At 48.5% G+C, this 27,724-nt stretch overlaps 1 protein-coding gene across 1 annotated transcript; it reads right to left on the reverse strand.

The window, feature by feature from the left end:
- Nucleotides 1-943: 943 nt before the first annotated feature.
- On the reverse strand, nucleotides 944-18,102 carry GFRA3 (GDNF family receptor alpha 3). Its single transcript, XM_075009337.1, has 8 exons — nucleotides 17,789-18,102; nucleotides 10,936-11,208; nucleotides 9,953-10,042; nucleotides 7,893-8,238; nucleotides 7,708-7,817; nucleotides 6,180-6,314; nucleotides 4,903-5,024; nucleotides 944-4,561 (listed from the first exon to the last, which is right to left on the reverse strand). The coding sequence occupies exons 1-8, from the start codon at nucleotides 17,874-17,876 to the stop codon at nucleotides 4,430-4,432; spliced, it is 1,296 nt and encodes a 431-aa protein (XP_074865438.1). The 5' UTR covers nucleotides 17,877-18,102; the 3' UTR covers nucleotides 944-4,429.
- Nucleotides 18,103-27,724: the final 9,622 nt, after the last annotated feature.

Raw genomic sequence — 27,724 nt, forward strand, 5'->3', positions numbered from 1 at the left:
TCTGTAGGATGCTGATCCTGGCTGTTGTTTAAAGAGAAATTTCAGTTACCTCTGCATTGCTCTGATATTCGTGTGTGAGCCAATGAATTGAGCACAGGCTGAATGGTCTAGGGCTCATTGTATGGCTTAAGTATCTGTTTCCTCATCTTTAAAATTGGAATAACAACTTACCTAACTGAGGGTGTGGGGGGGGGCTGTGTGGCATACTGTATGTGAAGAGATATAAATGTTGTAAGTAAATATTAAATTAATCCACATTAAGGGATTTTATAAAAGGCTTTTAGACATTGCTGGTAATGGCCCTTTTTTTTTCTCTCCATGACTGATGCTAGATGGGCCCTCAGTGAGAGCTGCCATTGCCCTGAAACTCCCTGGCAGGAGTTCCTGTCTGATGCTGCTGTTTAAGTTCCTTACCACAATCATCCCCATACTACCTGAGTGCAGTAGGGCACAGGGAGTGAATGCAAAGGAAAGCAACATTTTTTCAGATTTGGAAGGTAAAATTTATTTTTTACTATAGCTATTTTGGGTTTATCTTACATGTTTAAAATTTATAACACAAAGGTTTTCCTTTCTCTGCATTGATGAAAATACCATGCCAAGACTGTCAGAATGGAGTATTTCTATTAAATTATTTATTCTTGCAATTATGTTTAAGACACATTAATGTATCCATAGTGATCTCTCTTGCACCACCCTTTTCATTTAAGGAATCACTGAGCTGTGGTAAGTCCGTATGTAGTCAAGACATGGTGCCAGATTCTGATCAGTTGCAGCTGAGTAAATCTAGAAAGTCACTATCAAAACAAAAAGCAGTCAAGTAGCACTTTAAAGACTAGCAAAATAGTTTATTAGGTGAGCTTTCGTGGGACAGACTCACTTCTTCAGACCATAGCAGTGGGTCTGTCCCACGAAAGCTCACCTTATAAACTATTTTGCTAGTCTTTAAAGTGCTACTTGACTGCTTTTTGTTTTGATAGTGTATAGACTAGCAGGGCTCCCTCTCTGTTACTAGAAAGTCACTGTGATCAGAACTGTCAGGAGTCAACCTCATGAGTGTGTCATTGTAATTTCTATTAAAATAAGACACTTGAAAATCTTATTTATCATCTATCTGAAATGGTGAAACACTGGTTGAACCAGGGTAGTTGGTGAAAATTTTACAGTGAGTAAAACATTTACTTTATAACTCTGAAAAATAAATCTGATTTCCTCTCATCACAATGGGAGTTGCACTGCATGTGTCTCCTGTCCAACAGAAGGCCCCATCCTCAGATCTTTCTTTAAAATTTGTCTGCAAGATGGAAATGCTCCAAAAGTTTCTCCTGGGTGTTAACCTGCAGTTCAGCACCACTGATAGCAATTGTAGGAAACCCAAGCCAGACGGGCTGCTAGTCTTCTAAGCACTGTATATGCAATCCCTGCTTGGAAAATTCCTGGTCTACACAAGTCTGAAAACACCATTGACAGCCAGCAGTTAATGGTCATATAAACTAGCCTGAATAGGAGACCCAGGACTGTAAGTAGGCCACCTATAGCAGATCTCTTAACACTGCTAGAGTCAGAGGGGTAGACAAGTTAGTCTGTGTCTTCAGAAGAAACAAGAAGTCCTGTGGCACCTGAGAGACTAACATCTATTTTGGAGCATAAGCTTTCGTCGGCAAAGGCCCGCTTTGTCAGGCTTAAGCTCCAAAATAGGTTAGGCTATAAGGTACCACAGGACTTCTTGTTAACACTGCTAAAGTTGGTGGAGTTCAACTGTGTTTGCATTAGTGGGAAATTTCTGCATAATGCCTAGCACAACAGGGTTCTCAGATGCTACTGGAACACAAATAATATATAAATTCCTTTTCTTATGACTTTGGAGGTTCCTAAAAATAAACAATTTTAAAATTATTCTCAATCCAAACATTGGTTATTTCCATCAATGTGTGTGGCAGTTTGCCGCCACCTGTGTGTAACTGCACAGGTGCGGGCATTTTGGGGAGAGGCATATAGGGCTGGAAGCAAGTGTGGGCTTGCAGGCAGGAGCAGTTATGCAAATAGCTCTGCGTACATGTGGATGTGAGTGTACAGGTGTGTAGAGGAACAGGGTTGCATGCACACATACAAGTGAACAGGTGTGAGAGGCAAGAGTGTTTGTCGAGGTAAATACAAGGAGAGGGACGATTAAAGCAAAAAACTCCAGTTGGGATTTCTCTGCACTTCTGATTAAAGCAGGATCTGTTTAACTTCGAAGCGCCTGCCCGAGGTTGAGCCAAGCATTGGCCCTGGATGACAGGACAGGAATTTGCAATCTGTCAGCGAGTCAGCCACTGGAGATTGAAGGCCGGATTCCCAGTGGCACACTGAATATAACAAACAAAATGACAACTCTGTTCATAGTGTTGGCTCTAAGGTACCCCAGATCAAACAAAATGCCTGCCTTTTTGAGAGCGCTGTGCAGTAGGCATAGCATGGGGGTGAAATGGGGAAAGCATCCAGCTCTAGATCAGGGGTTCTCAAGCTTCATTGCACCGTGACCCCCTTTTGTCAACAAACATTACAACACAACCACAGAAGGGGATCCTGAAACCTGAGCCCATCTGAGCTTTGCTGCCCCGACTGAGGGGACCAAATCTGAAACCAGAGACCAACCACCCCCAGTGGGCTGGACGCAAAGCCAAAGCCCAAGGGTTTAACTCCAGGCCAGGGGCCTGTAAGCTGAGCCCATCCACTGGCTCCCTCTTGAGCCAAGCAGCCAGATGCCAGTACAGGGTGGGGCATCTTGTCATCTGTAGATCAGGCCTCCTTCTGTTAATGGTGGCAGTGGCTATGACCCTCTCCAGTGTAGGGTGCAGCCCCTCTGCTGGGCAAGAAAGTGATGCCTCAGATAGGGGCACAGAGAAGACTGGGATTCAAAGCGGAAATGTTTCCTATACTGAAGGACAATTCAAAAGTGCAGTGGAGAGACACTGTACATCCAGAGAGGAGGGATGCTGTGGTGTTCAGGCATCTGGCAAGGGACACAACATGAGTCCCTTCCCGAGGGACAGGAAGGCATGGAACACAGGGATGAGTAGAGCGGTCTGACTGCTGCACATCCACTCCAGAAGCATAACATTTGTCTAGCTTCATTGTATCTTCCAAATCCACACACCACCTGTATGCAGAGCAGCTGTCCCCAGCTGGCTGCTAGCTCTGCTGAAAACATAAGCTTCCCTGATAAGATAGCTCTTTCACACAATTGATTGTGGATTATTAACCTGTACTCAGAAGTCAATATTCACTTCAACACCACATTTTTACAGGCCACTGCAGCACAACAGAACACCAGTTACATAACACATGTTTACACCCAGAATACACAGGTCATAAAAGCAAACCTGACAGAGAGGCTGGAGACCGTGGAGGGGGCATGCGAAGGAACCGCTAGGTCACTGCATCTGCCCTAGGTCTGAAATAAAGACCAGCACCCTATGTCCCTAGGGAGATGTGGTGGCTATAGCTGAACAAGCCAGCACGTTTTCTCTTATAAGTCCTAGAAAAGCACGGCCTAGCCAGGCAGTGTCATAGTGTGCTGGACAATGTTTTAATGGGATGAAGTGAAGAAATGGGGCTGAGCTCCAAAGCTAAATCTCTAGCTAGTGTGAAGGGTGGAACATATGGGTGGTTGAAAGAAACAAGAACGGAGTCCGGAGTCCAGATTTCTTGCTTTGGCTCTAGAGTGACTTTTTTTTATAGGCTTAAAATAACGGATTTGAAAAAAGGATCAAAAGGATCCAGAACAGAATTCAGAGCTGGTTGATATTTACAGAGAGGAGTTCATGTGTCTGTTTGCCGGGCTCTGCTCTGCTCTTCTCTCAGGACACCACAGACTTAGGAATCTGCCCCAAGAGCACCAATTTGCAGCTTCCTGCTCTAGACTAGTGGTTTACACCTGGGGTCCAGAGGGTATTGGAGGTGGGGTCTGTGAAATAAATAAAAGTTAAATAAGAATTGATAAAATTGGCTTTGATGGGGGGGGGGTCCACGAACAGTTTGGGAGGCACACGCTAATGATAAGGTGGACACCGCTGCTCTAGAGGAAGAACTCCAACGGCCAGTTGAAGCTGAGCTGTAGGTGTCTCTCCTAATTCCCTCAATAAGCCCCATGCTTTTTGAAGAGAATTTTAACTAGCTTTGTTTTTAAAACAAACAAAACAGTGCCTAGAGTCTCCCAGCTGGCTAGAGTGCTGGACAGCCAGGCCCCTGCAATTGTAGCTGCAGGAAGAGCTGAGAGAAATGACTCTCTCCTGGGAGAAGCATGCAGGCCTTTCTCTTCTGGGGTGAGACTGTTAAGTTCCTCTTCTCTGTAGGTCTCCACATCCCCAGGGTGAGCTGGTAGGACAACGTTTGGGTGCGGAGTGAGGAGAATTAAGTGGACGAGACAAAGGACAGTTGTTGCAGGTTAATGTGGGCTGAGCGGGGGTAGCAGCAGCAGCAGGGCCATTGTGGGCCAAGAAGCCCCAGCTCCAGAATACACAGAGGAGGCCATGGGCATGCTGTTGTGCTCTGAGGTATCTGGCCATGTTTCTGTGACCTGGGAAGGAAAGGAAGAAGTTAATTCAAATTGGACTGTGTTCACTCAGGCCTGGCTGCCGGGTCTCCCATTCTGAGACCGATACTGAGAATCTGGGAACCTTCCATGGCCAAGTAACGTGGCTCTTGCCGCTACACACCAACCCCTCTGCTAATCAATGACACACAGCAACCAGAATGGCCATGAGGAGCGGGTACTTGTCTGAGGCTTTGATACATACCAGCTCTTTCCTTCAAATGCCAAGAGCTGTTTATAGCAAGATCCTGAGTTTCTCTGATGCTAGTTACTTTCTGTGAGCCACTTTACGGGCTCCTGTACAGAGGCAGAAAAGGGATTCATACCTGGGGCATTGCCGAAGCAAGAGAAGTGTTGGTGCTTTCCCTGTGGACGCTCCGGGTGGACAATTCTTCCAGCCCCTCTGGAGTTGTCTGGCTTAGATACATCTGAGACAGAATTGTGTTTTCTGCAGGCAGAAGTCAAACAAGCATAAGACGCTTTCCTCCTTTGCTTGCAATATAGTCCCACCCCATGGGCTCTGCTGGGAAGCTCACATGTGGGGTCCAGTAAGGTTGATTTGGCTTTGGGGAGTGCAAACACTGTATGCAGTGGCATATTACTGGGGGGAAGCATGTGTGTGTGGCTGCATAAAACATCATGGAACAGACTGCAGGGACCAGGTGCACATGGCATCTTGGGATGCAGTGGATTGGTCTAAGTGTGCATTGTTCACCTTTATGCTTTTTTTGTTTTGTGAAGACACAGGTTAACGCAGCCACGATGTGACTATCTTAAGGGGGCGAGTCCAGGTGTGTCTTAGGTAGGCAATGGAAGTGGCCTGGGGTATGAGATTTTGCTATATAGTACTAAATACATAGAAAAGACATAAATTTAAACAGTTATATGTTGGTGTTAGTTTCTTTATTTGATGGCCTTTGGCACCTTTCATAGTCATAAAATATTTAAATCTTAATAAAATCCATTGTTGGGACACCAGAGACGGATCAGGGGGCCAGCACACATCTGCTACTGGATTTTATCCGGTGTAAGGCCACCAGGATTTGGGAGCTATTGTTGTGCTGCTGTCCCAGTGATATGGCCTGTGCCAGGCTCTAGTGGGTCAAATTATTAATTTTCTAAGGACACAAGAATGAGTTAAGTGTCTCACAGAAATGCCAGGATCTGCCCCGTGAATGAGGGCCTGGATAAGGGGAGATGAGGAAGGAAAAGATGATGGTGGTGAGAACAACCATGGTTGCTCAGTAAGCCATGGGCACCAGTGTGATTTCTGCTTTCCTCTCTTACCCTTTCCTACCTTTACACTTATTACAGGTGGGACTGTAAAAGTGAGTCTGTAGGAGGGGCTGAATGTGGCCAGAGATGTGCCTTGCTGAAGAGATCTGGGCATAGGGTGGAAGGTGGAAGTTCAACAGATGTCTGTAAGAGTGGAGAAAGGGAGTGTCTCGGATGTCACTAGAGGAGTAGAGAGGGCAGGGAAAGGCCAAAGGAGAGCAGTTTGGAGCTGTAGGCAAGGACTGTGTGATGTAGGACCTGGAAAGCAGCAAGAGATTTGAACTTACACTGAACCTGTGACCCAAGCTGCTTGTTGTATGGCACTTACTAAGGCATTTGTTGCTGAGGAACATGCTGCGTATCTGGTCACACTCCTCCTGCTGATTGCCACTGTTCTCACAAGTACACCACAGCGAAACTTCTGTGCTGGAGTTACCAACATAGTTTGGTGTCATGGCTGTACCTGTCCCCAGTTCCCAAGAAATGAGAATCAGGATTTGCTTGTGTGAAAGCATTCAGGGAGGTTGGGTGCAGCAACCATCTGGGCCAGTGGGTGCCAGCCAGTGCCTCTAATCAAGGCATCAAACCAGGGCTTTCATACTCATGCTTCATCTCTTCCCTGTGCCTCCAAAGTCCCCTGGAAATGCTACAAGCTAGAGAGGCCCATTCTCTTGGCAGTTTCTACATACTGTAGCTAAATGGCATTTGCCCGTATTACTTTCAATGTATCACAAATAGTTATTAACCCTAAATGCACTGAGGCAGACCTTCCCAGGACAGAGTTAGGGGACAGGGAACCCTCTGCAGAGTTGGATGTAGGAGAGGCAGGGAAGCTGCTGCTCTCTGTCCACAGAGGGAAGGGACATTGCCAGGGAGTGGCAAGAGGGGACTGGAGCCAGCTGACCCCCACCCAAGTGGTCATAATAATGAAGTACACTGATTACTGCCTGTGGAAGAAAGCTGTAAGTGAGAAGATGTGTAGCCAAGTCCAGGGTGGCATGTGGCAGTGAAAGACTCTCCCATCATTATTTCCAGTTCCCTCTGCCAACAAACTGACAACCTGCAGCTTGTGCCTACATCCTGCTCCCAGGTAAACCTTATGCAGCTGCAGCCTGCAGTGATGCGGTTCACTGGCCGTGTTAACATAATGAAGGCAACCTAGAGACAGTCTGGAAATGCAGTTCAGCAATCCACTTGTTTCTGGCCTATACAGCTTCATTGCTAGCGGATTCATGTCTACTACAGCTGTCCCTGGGAACCACCCTTGGCCATAGTGTGGTGTGACTGGGGATATCTGAAATCCCCAGCAGGGCTCAGGCAGTCAAACCATTAGGGAATACAAAGCTTCAGATATCAGTAACCAGGGTCCTGAGAATGGATATTAATGTGGATAGGAAAAGGATAAAATGGATGTAAAATGTCCATTAGCTGGACTGTCAGGAGTGGCTGTATTGTTCAGACAGGCAGATCTCTGCTGCTGAGCCACTGCAGGATGAGCACCTTTTGTAAGAAGAGAAATAGATTTGGTCTCTAGACTACATGTTAGACATGGGGGTGAAGCTGCTGTCTTGCTCCTGGAGAGAGTCTTGGATAATATGTACAAGTCTGGGCTCATAAGTGGCATATGCATTGCAGATTCTGAGTTTCTCTTTAGTAGCTGTCTACACTTGGTCAGGGCAAATACCAACATAGGCTCAAGTGTCTTCCACACCATGACCTCAAGCTCCAATAAGATCAGGGTATGGTCCTCACTGGTCCTCAGATCCGCCTACCCTCCTGTCATTCCCCACATCCCCATCTGTGCCTAAGAGCATGCTCTTCATCAAGCCTTCTGTCTCCCTTCGGTCCCCACTTACCAATCATCCCCATGTAAGCCTGCAGGCATGCAGCATGGCTGTGCTGAGAACAGCCATCTGGGGACATGCCTGCAGGCTGACAGTTCTGTTGGAAATCAGCCAGTCGGGATCTATAGAAAGAAGAAGAAGAGCATTAGAGTCAGGACTGCTCTCCACTGGGTAAAAGCACCTTGTGCTGGACCTACTTGCAGATATGGTCTTTGAGACAGGAGTCCAACAGAAGGAGGCAGTTGGGTTTGATGCTGTGCTGAAAGGAGCATTCAGGGACAATGGTTTTCCGGCGTCGCTCTCCACAGAGCTCATCTTGGCATGGACAGAACAGGAGCCTCTTGGTGAAACCTTCAGGAACCTTCTCAAAGAAATGTCGTAGCCCTTGGTGGCACTTATGCTGGTCACAGGTGTCTCCAGACTCTGCCCTTTTGGTGCAGATGGAGGCATAATATGTGCGCAGACGGACGCATTTCTTATTCAGACTGCAGACATGAGTGGCTCTCAGGCAGGGATTTGCAGTATCCCCTGCTAGATGTGAATCTGAAAAGCCAATAGAAACCCAGGGGAAGTAAATCCCAGAAGAGATTTCAGAGGGGCAAGATTTGCTGCAAGCTTCTGCAGCTCCTGGGAACTGGGACTAGGGAGGCTACCACCCTGCTATGCTGTGATTTAGTAATTGCTCACCATGGATTCATAGGGAAACAGGACGGACATCACACAAGCTGACTCTGCTCTGCACTAGTGTGATTCAGGCCTCGTCTCAGTTGACGAGAACACCTGAACTATGCCTTGCTCTTTAGAGCATGGTTTGCAGGGGAGGGGATTTGCGCTTCACTGACACACTTCTATATCTGTTCTGACTCACTTGCTGCCTTATACAGCAGGAGTGTTTACTCGCTGACCTCTGACTGCTGGGGGACAATGGCAAACCACTACATTTAAACCTGGCTCTGGACATAGGTAAACAGTTTTCAAATATTTGGCCTGCTGGTGAAGAGGACAGTGATAAGGGGGAAAAATATGTCTAAGATTACTTAAAGTGGCAGTGAAATCCAGCTGAATATAAAGGTCTGTGAAAAGAAGTCAGGGGTTCGCTGGCAGCAACGAACAAGAAGGTTATCGATGTATCTGCGGTGAGATTGATTCAATTCCATTATTTGAATGAACAAACTGTTGCTCAGTGAAATAACCCATATCAGACCCACACACATTCCTCCTGAGGAGACCAATGAAAGTTGTGTGATGTAAAGAGAAGTAAACTGAATGGCCCATAGGTGGGTTTCTGTCACCGACATTCTGACAAGTGACTGGAACAAATTATGAACCATCATAAGTAACTTACGTTGTCAAATGATCTCTCTGGTCATAAATATTCCTAATTGTTCTTGTTTAAGATTACAGACTAAAAGGCAACTCAGGGAACATTAGATATGAGAACATCAGAATGGCCATACTAGGTCAGACCAAAGGTCCAAGACCAGGATCCTGTCTTCCAACAGTGGACAGTGCCAGGCTCCCCCGCAGGAATGAACAGAACAGGTAACCATCAAGTGATCCATCCTCTGTCACTCATTCACAGCTTCTGGCCAACGGAGGCTAGGGACACCATTCCCGCCCTTCCTGGCTAACAGCTGTCTATGGATCTATCTTCCACGATATTGGTAGGCCATAGGAGGCAATATATCAGAGGCAGGGTTTTTTCAGTAATGTATCTTTTTTCATTTGTTGGGATGTCTTATAGATAAATTGATGTGCACAAAATATCAAAACATATGGAAGATTTTTTCTGTCTGATAATGTTTCTTGGAATAAGTGGATATTGTCCAACTTTGATTTACTAAAGAGGCAAAAAGAAAATAAAAGTAATGGAGAAAATGCCAATATTTATTGTCTCTTAAGAGTTTAAAAATGTGGGTTATTTACTAAATGGAAATTGTTAGACTTGTTTCCTTGGTAGTCTTGCCTTGATATATTCCACTCTTCTGACTCTGTCCCTTTATCTCTCCTAACCTTGTTACCATTTAGATATCTTCCCTAACAGGCTATGGGGTCTATGGGTCCATTCCATTCTCTGACATGCTGACACCATAACCTCCACCTGTCTGACCAGGCCCTCTGGAGCCAATGTTCCACTGACCAGTTGTAACAGGGTGTTGCTGCAAAACATTTTTCCTCTTAATAATCATCAGTCCAGTAGGTAGGCCCTAGGAAAGGAAGGAAAAAGCAGGAAATGTGCACCACTCCTGAGCCCTACCTGAAACAGAAGCTGCCAGCTTGTCTTCAGTCTTCCATGGTTCTTCATTTGCTGGATCTTCATAAGGAGAAGTCTCCAATTTGAAATGACCTAGGCAAGGGAAGGTACGGAGTCAGGGATGCTGGGGGACAAACACACAGGATCCAGCTTCAACTTTTAGAGATACTTTCATGCACATACTAAACATATCTGGCTGCACCCACAGAGCTGGAGTTCACCCAGGAACACACCACTTTAATCAAGAACCAGGGAGAGGCAACAGAAGCAAAGCCTGACCCCAGACCTGTCAGAGACACTGGGGTGTTATTAAGCAGCTAAGACATGAAAGTCATTCATTGGCTTCCCTGTGGGCAGGATTAGATCTAGTTTCACTTGTTCCTTTTCTGTCTCAGTTTTCTTGAGGGTATGTGCACTGTTTCTTTAAAAGATAGCAGAGAGCTGTGGGGAGCAGGAGTTTAGGCAAAAGCTTTTTACAGGGAAACAGTGAGACAGCAGCTTTCAGGGTAACGTTTTTCTCATTTTAATTAATCCCATGTTCACTACTGGCCAAAGCAACTTTCTGCAGTTCTTTAAGTTGCAGCTGAATCTCCCTTCTCACAACCCTCTGTAGTGCTCTTGAGTAGCCAGGATCTCTGGTGTACCTGGGGTCCAGCCCCAGAACTGGTTCTTGAACATACACTCATCTTGTGTCATATTTTTAAACCAGAATTAAATCTGTGCCCAAGCTTTGCTTGTTACATTATTTTCTTGACCATTAATTGCAGAGCACTAATGTTTCCTCTTTCCCAAGAGGTAGGAAGAAGAGTCTCTGCTGCTTTGGGATAAATGTTTAACGCCATTTTCCAGCAACCACATGCAGGGTTAGGGAGAGCTCTGTGATAGCATCGACCATGGAACCCCTCTTGCCCGTGTTGGGATGGGTATTAATGGTAGGGAGGGCTGTGTAACTACTAGGCACCATAGCAACAATGATTCCATCTCACCATGTGTGACGCTGGAGTGAACAGTCCAGTAGATGCGCAGGCAATGCTTCTGCCTCCTCATGCGCCGCTGACACTTGCAATTCACTAAAGGGCTGCGTCTGATATCCAGCTCTGCATCCAGGCACCTGGCTCTGGTATGAGGGTTCAGAGGGAGGAAAGGCGCCCTACCAAGGGAGCAGTTTTCCAGGGCCTGGTAAGTGGCGTTGCAAGCAGGGTCTGACAGGCAAACCTTCTCAGAGGCTACGCAGTCCCTCGGCAGCGCAGCAAGGTCTCCTGTTCAAGCAGGGAAACAACGGTAGGGTTTCATGCTCGGACACAACCCCATCACAGTCGTTTCACTACCATTGCTGCAGGCTCCCTGTCTTATCTCAGTGAGGACATCTGTGTGAAAGCAGACATGGGAGTGTTTCTTTCATCCGGGTGAGATGTAATCCTCAGCCCTTGTTGTGGGACAGGTGGAGAACCAGGGCTCCCTCCCTTTAGAAATGAAAGAATGGCCATAAAAGGGAACTCACGTGGTGCAGGATGCTATAGACAAAGACATTTGCTAGCTTGTTTTTTTAACCTTCCTATGGGTGGCTTGCAGTCTTCCAAACCTAATCAGGCTGTTCAGTACTTACACAGCCAGGAGATCCCCATGGAAAACTCAGGTGCTGCAGGGACTTACATGGGTTACTCAGTGCAAGGAGTTCTCCTCTCTGAGTCATCTAAGTGCCATCCCTGAACTTGCTGAAAGTCCAATGCATCCCATCATCCAGATCATTAATGAAGACGTTGAACAAAACAAGCCCCAGGACCAATCCCTGGGGCACTCTGCTTGATACCAGCTGCCACTTAGACATCAAGCTGCCTTTTGAGCCTGACGGTCTAGCCAGCTTTCTATCCACCTTAGAGCCTGTTCATGAGCTTCCCTCAGTGAATCCACATTGACTGCTCCTGATCACCTTCCTTTCCGCCAAGTGCTTCAAAATGGATTCCTTGAGGATCTGCTTCATGATTTTTCCAGGAAATGAGGTGAGGCAGACTACTCTGTGGCTCCTCTGTTTCTTCTACTTCCTTTTTTAAAAAAGATGGGCACTCCGTTTACCTTTTTTCCAATCATCTAGGACCAATCTCAATTACTGTAAGTTTTCAAAGATGTGTCTTCAATCACATCAGCCAACTCCCTCAGCACGCTGGAATACACTGAGTGGCCCCATAGGCTTGTGCAAGTCCAGCTTTTCTAAACAGTCCTCAACCTGTTCTTTCACCACTGAAGGCTGCTTACCTCTTCTCTATACTGTGCTACCTAAGGCAGCTGACCTGGTGCGTGAAGACGAAGGCAGAAAAAAGCATTGAGCACTTCAGCTTCTTCCACATAATTTATCACTAGGTTATCTCCCCCTTTCAATAAGGATCCCAAACTGTCCCTGACTTTCTTGTTGCTAACATACCTGCAGAAACTCTTCTTGTTACCCTTCACATCCGCTGCTGGCTGCAACTCCAATTGTGTGTTAGCATGTCACCGCTGTTTAATTGGTTCTGCCACCTTTTCCAGTGTTGCAGACTTCAAAAGTTTATTTGCTGTGGGCAATAGAGTCTGTGTCCAGCATAACACGACACTCTGCTGGACTCCTGCCCAGGCCTTGTAATTTTTCCAGGAATGCTGCCAATCAGGCTCTTTCATTCTGGCAGGCATTTTTAGTAGTTTCTTGGCAATTGTGACAAATGATTCCACCTTGCCATTAGCCTGGGAGTAATGTAGAAAAAATGTAATGTTTGGTGCAATGACTGTCCCTCGCTATTTCTTTTGTATCACGTCTAACACAATGGGGCTTTGATTTTGCTTGGGATCTCTTGCTTATTACCATAATATAAATGACAAATATGTTCATAACCTGCAAAAGCAATGAGGGGTCCTGTAGCACCTTACAGACTAACAGAAATGTATGAGCATAAGCTTTCGTGGGCAAAGACCCACTTCGTCAGATGCAGGACCTGGCCACGAAAGCTTATGCTCATACATTTCTGTTAGTCTATAAGGTGCCACAGGACCCCTTGTTGCTTTTGGAGATCCAGACTAACACGGCTACCCCTCTGGTTCAAAACCTGATGATTCCAAAAACAATGAAAATTCCCAACACCCAAACTTTGCTCTATTATCTGTAAAGACTTTGAGAAGGTGGAAGACACCCCCTACTAGGCAGGTGTGGGGTTAATCTGTCTCCTATTGCCTAACAGCTAGATGCTAGTTTAAGCTGCAAGATGAACTTTTTATGTTTCTTCTCTTTTATATTTTTTAAACTCTGAGTGCTCTTGTGTATGTATAAATATCCAGCGCAGTGAAGGGGGTGACCTTTACTTTTGGGATTCCTTATTTGTATGTGATGCACAAACAAGAATTAATGATGTTAGGACAAAAGGGCAGGCATTTTAGTCTCCCCCCTAGTTCCACCTCCTGCTATATGGTTTCGAAGTTATAGATCACTGTTTATGATTGTGATGTCACAAACGCTTCATTCAGCCTTCATCCCAAAGTTATGCTGAAGAAAACAATGGTTTGGGAGCAAGGAATACTAGTCTTGATTACAGGGGTAGGGAACCCTCTTACTGGGGAGGGGGCACTGACCCACTGAAAAATCAGTCAGGGGTGACACAAGTGAGCAACCGCACTGATGTAGTTCCCGACAGAAAAAAGACACTCCCCTCATACACCAGTCCCACAGCCTGGGGAGGCAGGACAGGTGGGTTTTGTTGCCCCACCCCTGGCTCTGGGCTTTGGCCAAATATGAGGGGCTCAATGCGAGAGGGACTGCCAGGAAGCAGGCTTGAGGTGTGGGATCTAGCACGAGGGGCAGGCTGGGGTGCAGGAGCGGGCTGTAGGAGGGCAATCTGGGTGGAAGTGGAGTGCAGGAGCGGGCTGGGGATGGCAGGGTCTGCACAAAGGGGGTGCAGGAGTAGTCTGGAAGTGGAGGATCTGGGCAGGAGGGGGGTGTAGAAGTGGGCATGGAGTGGGGGTCTGGATGGGATGGGAGTGAAGGAAAGGACTGGAGGAGGGAAACTGAATGAGGGCGGGGTGTAGGAGTGAACATAAGAACATAAGAACATAAGAATGGCCATACTGGGTCAGACCAAAGGTCCATCGAGCCCAGCATCCCATCTGCCGACGGTGGCCAATGCCAGGTGCCCCAGAGAAGGAGAACAGAAGACAATGATCAAGTGATTTATCTCCTGCCATCCATCTCCTGCCCTTGTTCTGAAGGCTAGGGCACCATACTTTATCCCTGGCTAATAGTCATTTATGGACCTAACCTGCAAAAATTTATCAAGCTCTTTTTTAAACCCTAATAGAGTCCTGGCCTTCACAGCCTCCTCGGGCAAGGAGTTCCACAGGTTGACTGTGCGCTGTGTGAAGAAAAATTTCCTTTTATTAGTTTTGAACCTACTACCCATCAATTTCATTTGGTGTCCCCTAGTTCTTGTATTATGGGAAAAGGTAAATAATTTTTCTATATTCACTTTCTCCACACCATTCATGATTTTATATACCTCTATCATATCGCCCCTCAATCGCCTTTTTTCCAAACTGAAAACTGAGTGGGCTAGAGATGAGGTGTTCTGGCTAGGCGGTGGGGTACAGGAACAGGTGGAGATGGAGGTCTGAGTGGGAAGGCAAGCAGGTGCAGAAAGGAGCCAGACACTGGCCGGGAGGGAGGTACAAAAGCAGGGTGGAGGTTGGGGAGTGAGCATGAGGCAGATGCAGGAGCGGGCTGGAGTGGGAGTGCCTAGCTGGGTGCAGGGTCTGGGTGATGGGGGATCATTTACTTGATGCTGCTCCCCAGAAGCATATGTGGCTCTGTCTCCTGCCATGCCCAGGCACTTTCCCCCGCTGCTCCTATTGGCTGCAATTCTGACCAGTCAGAGCAGTTGAGGGGGTGGGAGCTTCCAAACAGCAGGGCTTGGGGCTGCCATTCTTTCAGCCTGGGGAGGGGAAGTGGCAGCAGCAGGAGCCCACAGACCTACTTCTTCCCTCCACCAGGCAGAGCCTGTGGGCCAGATCCAGACCCAGTTTGCCTGACTATGGCCCACAAGGCTCAAGGCGCCACACCTTCCACCCCAGAGTGGGTTGGATGCTGGGAAGGGGAGCCCCAAGCCTTGGGCACCAGACCCAGGCAAGCCACAGTCTGTAGGGTCCCCACCCCTGCTTTATTAAATACAGCCACAGTTGCGTTACACAAAGAGGGACAGAACTCCTCAAAAACAACACCAAGTAATCAAATAGACGGCACTGTGTGTGCTGCCCAAAGGTGCCACAGCTCATCTGTCATGTGAGGTTTTTGCTGTTGTGTTAGCCCCAGGCTATTAGAGGCAAGGTGGCTGAGAGCTTTTTACTGGACCAGCTTCTGTTGGTCAGAAAGGTGAGCTTCTGAGCTCATGCAGCTTGCTCATCAGCAGAAGTTGGTCTGATAAAATATTACCTCTGTCCTTGTCTCAGTTTATATTTAAAGCAGTCAGTGGCTACGTCTACACTAGCCCCAAACTTCGAAATGGCCACGCAAATGGCCATTTCAAAGTTTACTAATGAAGCACTGAAATACCTATTCAACGCTTCATTAGCATGTGGGTGGCACCTCGCCGCCGCGCGGCTCGTCCTGACGGGGCTCCTTTTCGAAAGGACCCTGCCTACTTCAAAGTCCCCTTATTCCCATCTGCTCATGGGAATAAGGGGACTTCGAAATAGGCGGGGTCCTTTCGAAAAGGAGCCCCGTCGGGACGAGCCGCGCGGCGGTGAGGCGTGTCAATTTCGAAGTGCCGTGGCCGCCTGCATGCTAATGAAGCGCTGAACATGTATTTCAGCGCTTCATTAGTAAACTTCGCAATGGCCGTTTGCGTGGCCATTTCGAAGTTTGGGGCTAGTGTAGACATGGCCAGTGTGAGTTTTAGCTTTACTGGATTGAAAGCTCTGAACTCACCCCTAAATCTGTCACTACAGGCAGGACTTTGGGATTGTCTGAGAGCTGTAGAGCGAAATGGGGTTTGTAATGCCCGTAGTTTCAACCCTATCAACAGTGCAAAGGCCAAACAAGTGAGCTGTAAAGGTCTCACCATGACAGCAAGGAGATATTAGCAAGCCTGTTGCTAGGGGAATATTCTAAACTCCTGTGACTTTGCCACAGTGAGAGAGCGAGTCAGCAGCCTTAAACAGGTTCTGTGCTTCTCACTGTCCTTTAGTGACAGACACCAGCTGCTCACTCAGTCCTGGGACCTCAGAGCCCCAGCAGCACAAGAGACCTGGAAGCAGAACACCTGCTGGCAATTGGTTTGGCTGCCAGCTAAATGGCTTGTGTGAAAACATATGGCATTGGTGGTGCTATTGCAGGTCTCAGTGACTCCCCAAAAGAAGTTGCAGCCACCTCCACTTTCTGTTCCCCCCCCCCCCCCAAGCTGCCCATTTCTTTCACTTTGGCAGGAGCAGGACTGTCTTTCTGCAGCCCTGGATCCCGGGGACTAGCTCTCCCAGATTTGGGAAGGAGTCTTCTTATTTTGGATAATGCCCAGAGCTGGGTTTTGGTTTGATTTCAGGAACACACATGTCTGGAAAACTGGTTCTTGATTGAGGCAATTATTGGACCTGAGGAAATCCAATGAGTTCATTTTGGCTGCAAGGAATGAATCTCTTCTGAGCCTGGACAGACATTTTTGAGCTGTTTGCATCTCTTGGGCACCTGCTACTTTGGGGAAATGTATCAGGTGCTCTGCCACCAATGGCATTTGCCCCACCAGCTCATTAAACTGGGGCAAAACTAGACCCTGGTTATATTATAGCAGCAAATGAAACAACATGGCTGTGTCTACGCTAGCAAGTTCTTTCGAAAGAGCCCACAGAGCCTCCACACACACAAAGGGTTCTTTCGAAAGTAAATCGAAAGAAGGCAGCGCTCCTTTCCAAAGTGCTCCTCCCTCCCTGTTTCAGGAAGAACCCCCCCTTCCGAAAGCGTTTTGTGAAAGAAAAGGTGTCCACAGGCCCTTTTTTCTCAAAAAAGCCTCCCTCCTGCGGCCTGTCTTTTCGATCCCTGGCCTGTTCTTTCCAAAGAGCAGGAGCAGCGCGGATGCTCTTTCCCGTTTTGGTGTGCGGACACACCTTTTGAAAGACATTCTTTCAGAAAAGATCTCCTGGGAGTGCTTCTTTCGAAAGATCCCTGCAGTGCAGATGTAGCCCAGGTGGAGAGGTACCACCCACTAGGAAGGGCGACGTAGCAACATCAGGGCCCATGTTAACTCAAGCACCACCCAAATGCAGGTCAGCTCCAAGAGCAAATGTCAGTTTCTTGCTGAGGTTTTACTGGCTCCCCCGCTTCCGCGCGGCCGCAGGGGAACCTGTGCCTAGTCCAGGGGCTGATGGGAGCCCAAAGCCCCCAGCCTCGTGCTCTGCCAGCCTAATGCGAAGACCACTTCGGGAACCAGCCGCGCAACAAACCGCGGCAGCTGGCCTGATGCCTGGCGGCTGCCGGCGTTGCAAGGAGCGGCCGCCTTTCCCTGCCTGGCATCGGCCCTCACCTGCCTGCTCCGAGCGCCCGCTCGCCCAGTCCCACTCCGGCCCTGGCGCCGAGCCCTGTGCGGGACCAGCACGGAGCAGCTCCGCGGCCGCGTTAACCCCGGGTGAGCCCAGGCCCGGCGGGCGGCCGCGCAGCACCTTCCGCCAAAGCCCATCCCCGGGCGAGCAGCGGAGCTGGGTGAGCCCCGCGCCGCGCCGCCTCCCGCTCTCCCGGGCGCTCGCCGCGCTGCCCGGGGCTGGGAAGTCTCCCCTGAGTGCCCGGCCCCGCGTGTCCCCGCCGCAGGCGCAGCCCCGCAGGCGGGACCGCCCCGCACTTACCGGCTCGGCAGAGGAGCAGCAGCAGCGCGAGCCCCATGCTGGAGCCGGCCCGGCGCCAAAGGTCCCCGGGCTCCGAGTGGGTCCCCATGTCCCCCCGGGTTCACATGCTGGGCAGGGCTGGGCACCGCCTGCCGGCTCCGCGCTGTGCGAGGGCTGGGCTGGGCTGGGCACCGCCTGCCGGCTCCGCGCTGTGCGAGGGCTGGGCTGGGCTGGGCACCGCCTGCCGGCTCCGCGCTGTGCGAGGGCTGGGCTGGGCACCGCCTGCCGGCTCCGCGCTGTGCGAGGGCTGGGCAGGGCACCGCCTGCCGGCTCCGCGCTGTGCGAGGGCTGGGCTGGGCAGGGCTGGGCACCGCCTGCCGGCTCCGCGCTGTGCGAGGGCTGGGCAGGGCACCGCCTGCCGGCTCCGCGCTGTGCGAGCGCTGGGCTGACCAGTCCCCGCGGCGCTCCGCCGCCTCCTGCTGCACCCCGAGCCTCGCGGGCTCTGCCCCTCCCCGCGCACTGGCCGGCCAGGAGCCGCTGCGGGGCGTGGTGGCAGTTGTGCGCAGCTTTATCCGTGGGGCTGGGGCTGCGCGCCCCCTTTCGTGAGCCTGCCTGCGTGGCTGCGCCCCTGGACCCGGGGCGGGAAGGGACCTCAGGAGGTCACCGGCCAGCCCCTGCCTGAAGCAGGATCGACCCCAGCTGTGTCACGTCTCTGGCGAGCCCTGCTGTCCTGCCGGCGGGGTGGGCAGGGCTCCGGCAGGAGCCTGCCCCAGACCACGTGCAGGGCCACAAGACACAGGTCAAGGCCTCGCCCCGGGGAGGAACACCGCCTCCTGGCCTGGGGGAACTCAGCCCCGCTAGGGGCTGGAAGGAGGGCAGTCATGGCTGCCCCCCCGGTGACCGGCTGGCTGACATGCCTTGTGAGAGGTGCCCCAGAGGTGAACAGAACAGGGAATCCTGGAGTGTGGTCGTCGTCCTCCCCGCCCCCCAGCTGTGAGCAACAGACGCCGGGGGCACTATTGATAGACCAGTGAGCTTATCTAGCTCCTCTCTGATGCCTGTGCAATCTTGGCCTTCACGATACTCCCTGGCAGCGAGTTCTACAGGCTGATTTTGCAGTTGTGTGAACAAATACTTCCTTTTGCTTGTTTTAACGTGGCTGCCTATTGTTTTCATTGGGTCGCTCATTTCTTGTGTTATGGGGAAGAAGTAAATAACTTTTCCTTAGTTACTTTCCCTGCACCAGTTACGATTTTACACACCTTTATCATATCCCCCATACAGAGCTCATTTGTCATGCAAACATGAGGCTCCCAGTCCATTTGTGGGAACTATTTGACTGAGAGTAGATTAGGGCAGTTTACTACTGGAGTGCTGCTCTCCACTCATTTTCTTTCTGTCAGGAAATTGCCTGGGTCCAAAGTTCACTCGGAGTGCGACTCGTCTGAGAGGAAAACAGCACCTGCCATGTGTCTTTGTGTTTGAAATGCTTTTTTTCTTAGTGCTGTTAAGCAAGCTGTGATAGTTCAATGGTTAGTGCATTGGCCTGGTAAACCTCGAGGCCTCAGTTTAACCCTTGAGGGGGACCATTTAGGGATCTGGAAAAATGCATTTTTAAAAAAAAAGATCTGCTAGGGAAGGTGACAGGTCCTGCAGCGAGCACAGGGGACTGGATATGATGGCCTTTCACAGTCCCTTCCAGCTTTATAAAACAGGTCAGGCCTATCTCCATGTTTAATTGTGTCTGGAGCTGCCCCTTCACTGATTCTTCCCAACACCAATTTAAATCTGATGGTGCAGAAGAAGTAGACTGATGCTTTGTTACCCTTCAAAAACACACACTTATTGCTGATAATGACTGTAGCTAAACAGGACTGAGACTGTTTAACGACAAATGAAACAAAGGACACATTAAATTCAGCATAGCTCCAGAAAACATGAACCGTCATCGACAAGTCATAGAAGTTGCATGGTCAAGGGGGTAAAGAATATAGTTCTCATTCTGAACGTACAAGTAGCATGACCATATTTCCCTATGATGAATATAGGACACCTGGCCAGCTGGGGGGCCCAAAGTGCCATTTGACCTTGACCTCAAGCTCAAAGGGGTCCTCAGATTTAGACCCTTTTAATTTTTTGGTATTTGATAAGCTAGAAAAGCATTTGTCAAATACAAAAAAAATCCAATTTTGTCTCACTCTTTTTTTTTGTTTATATTATGATGAGAGACCTCAAAAGCGGGGAGTGGCCTGGGCACCTCTGGACCTGTGAGAAGCCCTGCTCCCAACATGCTTTAGAAGCTCCAGGGCCCAGCGGGGGAGGGGAGAACCATGAGGGTCTGGGCTGAGGGGAGTCTCAGGTATAGGTATAGTATGACTTCTGTTTTGGTGCAGGGCCCAGCAAGCTGAAGCCACCTCCATATGGCAGGACCAGAGAGGCAGAGCCACCTCCACCCTGTTCACATCAGTGGCCACCTGTGATGGAGTGGGCGGAGTGCATGTGTGAGTCAGGCTGGATGTGAGGGGCAAGCCGAGCAGCTCCCAGTGGCTAAGGATGACCCTGGGGCTACAACTGGCAGGTAACACCTCTGCCTGAACAAAGAGGAGGGAGGAGCTGAGCTGAGTTTTGAATCGGGGGCGGCAGTTAGGAAGCTGGGGAAAGAGGAGCTGGAAGGCAGCCAGCCGGAGGAGGGGAAAGCTACACCCCAGAGGGGCACCCCTCGGGGTCTTCTCCCCAGGATGGGTTGGAAGGACTGTCTCTGGCTGCTGTGCTGTCGCTTCTGGGAGAAACTGGGCATCTGTTGCCTAATAAACCTTCTGTTGTACCTGCTGAGTGAGAGTCAATCCTGCCAGCAGATGGGGTGCAGTGCAGGGGGACCCCTGAACCCCATCACACCACCCAACCTGGTTTGGCTGTGGTGAGGGACGGCTCCGGTCTAAAAGTTTAAAAACAGCTCAGGGATAGCTCAGGCTGTGGAAAGAGGAGTGGCTGGGGCTGTGTGTAGGCAGGAACTAACTAGGGCTGTGTGAGCAGGAGCTAGCTATGGGATGTGTGCAGACAGCTCAGGGTTCAGGAAAGGCTAGCTAGGGGCTGGGTTCGGGATGCAGGCAGGGCATGGCTCAGAGAATAGTCAGAGGGCAGCTTGGAGCTATATGTAGCTGGGGATAGCTTAGGTTGCAGGGAGGGGGGAAAACTAGGGGCTGTGTGGGGGCAGGAGGTAGCCCGTAATGCAGGGAAGGAGTAGCTAGGGGGTTTGGGGAGGTAGGGGCTAGCTCAGAGTGCAGGCAGGAAGTAGCTAGGAGCTATCGGCAGACAGGCATAGCTAGACATTGTGTGTGGGTAGGGCAGGGGTCTGCAACCTGAGGCTCTGGAGCCACATATGGGTCTTTAAGGACTTCTTTGTGGCTCCCAATGCTATAACTGCAAAGTAAAAAAGAAACCCTCCTGATTATTTTGGATAAACAGTCAATTTCTAGAAGCCCAAAAATGAACAACTCGTACCTGATAGCAAACACCATGTGATCCCAAAACGTTGGATAACTCCCCCTTTAAGATGTGCAGTGCATTGTGAGATATGATATGGGATCTCTGTTTTGATAGTGTTACTAGGTAGGCATCCGTCAGTCCTGGAGGACTATGGTGTGTTGTTGCACCCAGAGTTGGATCGACAGCAGCGTCTAGTGTGGGGCTGTAAAGTCCGATTCTTGAGTGACAGTCTTTTCCGCACAGGGTACAGGAGAATGCTGAGCCCTGGTTGATGGACTGCGGGGCGGGACTTCTGCAGGGTTGTTTTCTCTTCTGCTTGTGGCCTGAGGTTGTCTTCAAACTGGGACAGTTCTTTTTTTCACCCGTTGCTTCCACAGGCATCGATCAGTGGCGAGTGTCTCCCAGGTGGCAGTGCTGATGTTAGCAGCCTTCAAATCGCGCTTGCACACATCTTTGTAGCGGAGATGAGGTCTTCCAACTGGCCTGGTCCCTGTCGCCAGTTCTCCATAGAGCAAATCCTTAGGTATGCGACCGTCCTGCCTGCGGGAGATGTGACCTAGCCATCGCAGGCGTCTCTGCTTGATCAAAGTGTGCATGGTGGCAGTCCCTGCTTGTTCGAGCACCGTGTTGTTGGTCACCTTGTCCCGCCAGGAGATTCCCAGGATGCATCTCAGGAAATGCATATGAAATGAGTTGAGCCTCTTTTCATACTTGGCGCTCAGTGTCCAAGTTTTGCAGTTGTACAGGAGGGTGCTCAGTATGCAGGCTCTGTAGACTTGCACTTTGGTGTGCTCTGTGAGTTTCCTTTTGGCCCATACTCTTTTTGTGAGCCTGGATAGTGTGGTGGCAGCCGTTCCTACATAGTCACTTCCCATTCTATATATATGAAGCTGATTGTTCCGTCATAAGCGAGGTACTTTGTGTTTATTCTTATTAAAATTCATCCTGTTTCCCTCTGGCCATTTCTCCAGATTGTTCAAATCAGTTTAAATTCTGATCCTATCCTCCAAAGCAGTTGCAACCCCTCCCTGCTTGGTATCATCTGCAAACCTAATAAGCTTACTTTCTGTGCCAATATCTAAATAATTGATGAAGATATTGAATAGAATCGGTCCCAAAACAGATCCCTGCAGAAATCCACACTGCCAGTATGACTGAACAATTAATAGCTACTCTCTGAGAATGGTTATTCAGCCAGTTATGCACTGACTGTATAGTGGCCCCATCTAAGTTGTATTTGCTTAGTTTATTGATACTGATAAGAAGATCATGTGAGACCATGTTAAATGCCTTACTAAAGTCTAGGTATACCACATCCACCACCTCTCCCGTATCTGCAAGACTTGTTATCCTGTCACTAAAGCTATCAGCTGGGTCTGTCATGATTTCTTCTTTACAAATCCATGCTGGCTGTTAGCTGTCACCTTATTTTCTTCCAGATGTTTGCAGATTAATTCCTTAATTATTTACTCCATTATCTTTCCTGGCACAGAAGCGAAACTGACTGGTCTGTAGTTTCCTGGGGTGTTCTTTTTTCCCTTTTTATAACTATGTTTGCCCTTTTCCAGTCTTCTGCAATTGCTTCCAACTTCCAGGACTTTTCAAAGATGATAGCAAAAGTCTCAGCAACCTCCTTTGTCAGTGCCTTAGGTATTCTAGGATGCATCAGGACCTGGTGACTTGCAGACATCTAATTTTCTAAGTAAGTTTTAATTTGTTCTTTTTTAATTTTATCCTCTAAACCTACCCCCATCCCACTAGCACACTTTGGGTGTGTCTACACAGGCACAAATCTTCAAAACAGCCATATTTTGAAGATTACTAATGAGGCGCTGAATTGAATATTCAGCACCTCATTAGCATTAGGATGCTTCTGGCCGTGGCGCTTCGAAAGCGTGTGGCTTGGCGTGGCTACATGGGGGTCCTTTTCAAAAGGACCCACACCTTTCAAAATCCCTTTATTCTGATCAGTGAGCGGGATAAGAGGATTTCGAAAGGTGCGGGTCCTTTCGAAAAGGACCCCCGTGTAGCCGCACCAAGCCGCATGTTTTCAAAAGCGACGCTTTCAAAGCACTGTGGCCAGAAGCGTCCTAATGCTAATGAGGCACTGACTATTCAATTCAACGCCTCATTAGTAATCTTCAAAATATGGCTATTTCAAAGAGTTGTGCCCATATAGACACACCCATTATGTTAGGTGAAGACCAACACAAAGAAGTAAGTAAGCATCTCTGCCATTTCCAACTTTCCTGCTATTGTTCCTCCCTCCTCACTGAGGAGCGGGCCTACTCTGTTCCTGGTCTTCCTCTTGCTTCTAATACATTTATAGAATGATGTTTTGTTACCCTTTACATCTCTCTAGCTAGTTTGAGCTCATTTTGTGCCTTGTCCTTTCTACTCTTGCCCCTGCATACATGTATTGTTTGCTTGTATTCATCTTTTGTAATTTCTCCTACTTTCCACTCTTCATACGACTCCTTTTTGATTTTGAGATCATGCAAGATCTCCTGGTTAAGCCAAGGCAGTCTTTTGCCATATTTTCTATCTTTCCTGTGCAGCGGTATAGTTTGCTTTTGGGCACTTAATAATGACCCTTTGAAAAACTGCCAACTCTCTTCAGTTGTTTTTTCTCTTACTCTTGCTTCCCATGGGACCTTACCTACCAGCTGTCTGAGTTTACCAAAATTTGTTTTCCTGAAATCCATTGTCTCTGTTTTGCTGGTCTCTCACTAGTTCTCAGAATCATGAACTGTATGATTTCATGATCACGTTCTCCTGCGCTACCTTCCACTTTCAAATTCTTAGTGAGTTCCTCCCTGTTTGTTAAAATCAAACCTAGAACTGCTTCCCCCAGGTAGCTTTCTCCACTTTCTGAAATAAAAATTTGTCACCCATGCAGTCCAAGAATTTGCTGTATAGGCTGTGCCTCGCTGTGTCAGTTTGCCAGCATATGTCGGGATAGTTGAATTCCCCCATCACCACCAGATCCTGTGTTTTGGATGATTTTGTTAGTTGTTTGGAAAATGCCTCATCTAGCTCTTCTACCTGGCTAGGTGATCAGTAGTAGACCTCCCCTCATCATGACATCACCTTTGTTTGTCACACCTCTTAACCTAACTCAGAGACTCTCAACGTGTCTGTCTCCTGCATCCATCTCCACCTCAGTTACAGCGTTGGACTGGTGAGTCTGAGAGGAAAAGGACACTGCTTAATCCACTTGAGCTGGGATGGTTACTTGGGGGGTGGTTACGAACTCTGGGTGTGGTATTTTCCCCAAGCTAATGCATGTGACTTCTCTGCTTCTTTCATTAAAGGTGTTTTTGTATGCTCAGACTCTGTGCTTGCGAGGGGGGAAGCATTGCCTCTCCAAGGCACCCAGAGTGGGCCTCGTGCTGGTTCTGTGCAAGATGATGAAAAGGAACCCCTAGATATTGAATCTGGCCCTGGCTGCCGCTGACTGCTATCGGCAGGAGGGTTACATGCACTTTTCAGAAGCGGACTTGTTGCTTTGGCTAGGAGACCTAGAAGAGCTGCCCGAGAAATACAGGGCATAATTCTTTTATTGTAATAATTGGGCCTACAAATTTACCGTAACTGTCAGCTGAACTGCAAAAAGGAATTAAAGTTCATAAAATGTCATAGGAACTGATAACAGCAAACGCTGGTGGGGAAAGGAGACAGATGGACTGAATTAATCCAAACAAAAAGGCCTACTCAAGAATTGTGTTATGCCTGGTAAACAAGAAGAGTGAAAGTGGAAGTTAAGAAACTAATAGTGTGTTTTGGAAATAGGCCCAATTTATGAACAAAATATGGGCCTGCTCCATTCATTATTTCTCTTTTTAGATCCTCAAAAATAGACTTTTGAGGGAAAGGCAGGTGCCCGCAGTGCTGGCTGAGTGAAAGACAGCAGAAGGGGAAGGTGCAAGCTTTAGCAGCATGGCTTCTATCCTGGTTCCTGAGACGTTGGACTGTCTTCATCCTAATCATGAGAGTTGACTCGAGCAGGCTGGGACAGAAGATGAAGGCGCCACATGCTACCACCACACCTGAATTCCTGAACTTTGTCTCACACATGCATGAATCCATTTGGTGTGTGTCCTTTTACTTCCTTCCCATATTTCTTCTCTTTTCTATTCCTCTTCTTTTGCCTTCTGTTTAATAAAGTCCAGATTTGCCATCCAAAGCTATACATTTTACAATACTGCTTAAGCCTGGGACCAGAAAGAGGTAGCTGAAAGCAATATATGAAACAGCTGGCAGCTGATAGGGATTTGCCAGGTCTCAGGAGTGGCTGATAAGGCCATGTGCTAGGGTTGTTTTTCCAGCAGTGACATTGCAAGTTCTATCTTTGCAATTATTTTATCTCCCCTCGTTTGTGTGCTTGTCTTGTTTTGTCTTTTAGGAAACAGTATACAAAACAATAGCAAGACCTTATTATCTCAACTAACTTTTTCCCCCAAAAAGATAAATTATTACCACCTTAAAGCTGGTCAAACACACATTTTTTCATTCTAAAAACTTTCTCAAGCTAAAGGGAACAAAATATTTTAAAAATAAAGGACCTATTTAATACTTCACATTTCCAAAGCTTTAACTCTTTTTCCTTTTTCTCTATAACTTTGATAATTTGTAATGCTGTATTTGCCATAGTACTTAGTACACTGACATTTCTGTGTGGCAAACCTAGAACTTTGTTTCACACTGTTACATGTTGGACAGTTACACCTTTGACCTTTAATGCCATCTAAATTAATCCAACACTTTTAATTCTGGTATTTCCTCATTCTGAACACAAAAGAGGATCTTCATCCTATTCTACCTTGAAGAGACTAAACGAAGACATATGCCATCTCTGATTCAGGAAGGTAATGCTAGCTTCCATTAGTCCCTTGCACCAAGCTCAAGCCTGGTTCCTGGCTCTTGACTTTCAGCTAGCATATTTCCATATTGTCATCCAGCCAAACCACAAGAGGAACCTCAGATTCATGGGTGCTCCGGTTACTACCAATATAGGATTTTTCTGCCATTTGGTCTCTCCACAGGTTTCAAGGGTTGTCATAGCCGGGGTGGTAGCGGGGATAAGCTCCCACTATCTATAAAATGCTCTCATGGCGTGCGTCTCCGATAGCCTCTGACAACCGAAGTCCAGCTCCTGGCCTTTACGTGTGGCTTAGTTTCTAAGCCCAGCGAAACTGTTTGCAATGACAGGAGAAGGGGTGAAGGCGGGTGACTGGCGCCTTCAAACCAGCTGCTTCGGGCAGATGGGGCTCGTCAGCCTGGGAAGGCCGCCCACCTAGGAGAAGGAAACTCTGATTTAAAACCTCTGCTGCCTTGCGGCTATACCTAGTCATGGGAAAGGCTTCAGGAGTAAACCCCGAGGAAGAATCTGGAGATGGAGCACCTAAGGCAGTTTGAGGTTGTGCTCAATCTCACTCTGGCAGCTCCTGCAACGACACTGGTGTCAAGCTGTACTGGCTTTCGCCTGTCCCTTGGATTAAATCAGTGGCATGGAGAGGGGGAACCTGCCGCTGGGCATCAGCTGGTTCTTCAAACTTACTTGCCCAGGCCTGCGCCCTGGAGAGGACACTCCGGCATCGCTTTCTGAGCGGTGACACAACACAGGAAGCAGCAGTTACCGGTATTAAGCCACTGCACTTGATTGGCGTAGAGTGAGGTGCCAGGGGTTGCTTCTGACGGTGGGAGAGGTCTTTGGATCTCATTGGGCAGCTACCGCCTGCCTCAAACTGGGCAGCCCCCAGCCAAGTAGGTGCTGTCTCGCCATGGTCCACTTGCTCCACTGGGTGTGTGGGGCTTAGGGAATCACTGACAGGTGGATCGTTAACCTTACACCAGGTAAAGCAAACAATCAACAAAACAATCCAGCCTTCAGGCTGGGCACATGGAGCTTAAGGACCATGACTCTGGGCCTTACGGAAGACCTACAGAGCATTAGTAACCCCCGGAAGACAGCAATCATTAACAACGAGCTGAGAAGACTGCGGATGGACATCGTGGCCCTCCAGGAAACAAGGCTATCGTCCTCTGGATGTCTCAGGGAGAAGGACTTTTCCTTTTTCTGGCATGGGAAGCCTCCAGAAGAGACCAGGGAACATGGTGTTGGCTTCGCAATCAGAAACAGCCTAGTTGGCTCAGTCATACCACCAAATATGGGAACTGAGAGAATGCTGAAAATCCAGCTTCAAACACCAGTGGGCATGGTCAACATCTTCAGCGTCTATGCGCCTACTTTAACTTCTGCCCAGGAAGTTAAGGACAAGTTCTATGATGAACTTAGCATTGCCATCAGTGAGGTACCTTCCCATGAGCTGCTATTCATCCTTGGTGACTTCAACTCCAGAGTTGAGGGCGACCACCACAGCTGGCCATCCTGTCTGGGACAGTTTGGAACAGGGAAGATGAATGAAAATGGACAGCGCCTCCTTGAACTCTGCTCCCAACATGACCTCT

The sequence above is a fragment of the Carettochelys insculpta genome, chromosome 15 (genome assembly GCF_033958435.1).
Source record: "Carettochelys insculpta isolate YL-2023 chromosome 15, ASM3395843v1, whole genome shotgun sequence".
NCBI lineage: Eukaryota > Metazoa > Chordata > Testudines > Carettochelyidae > Carettochelys > Carettochelys insculpta.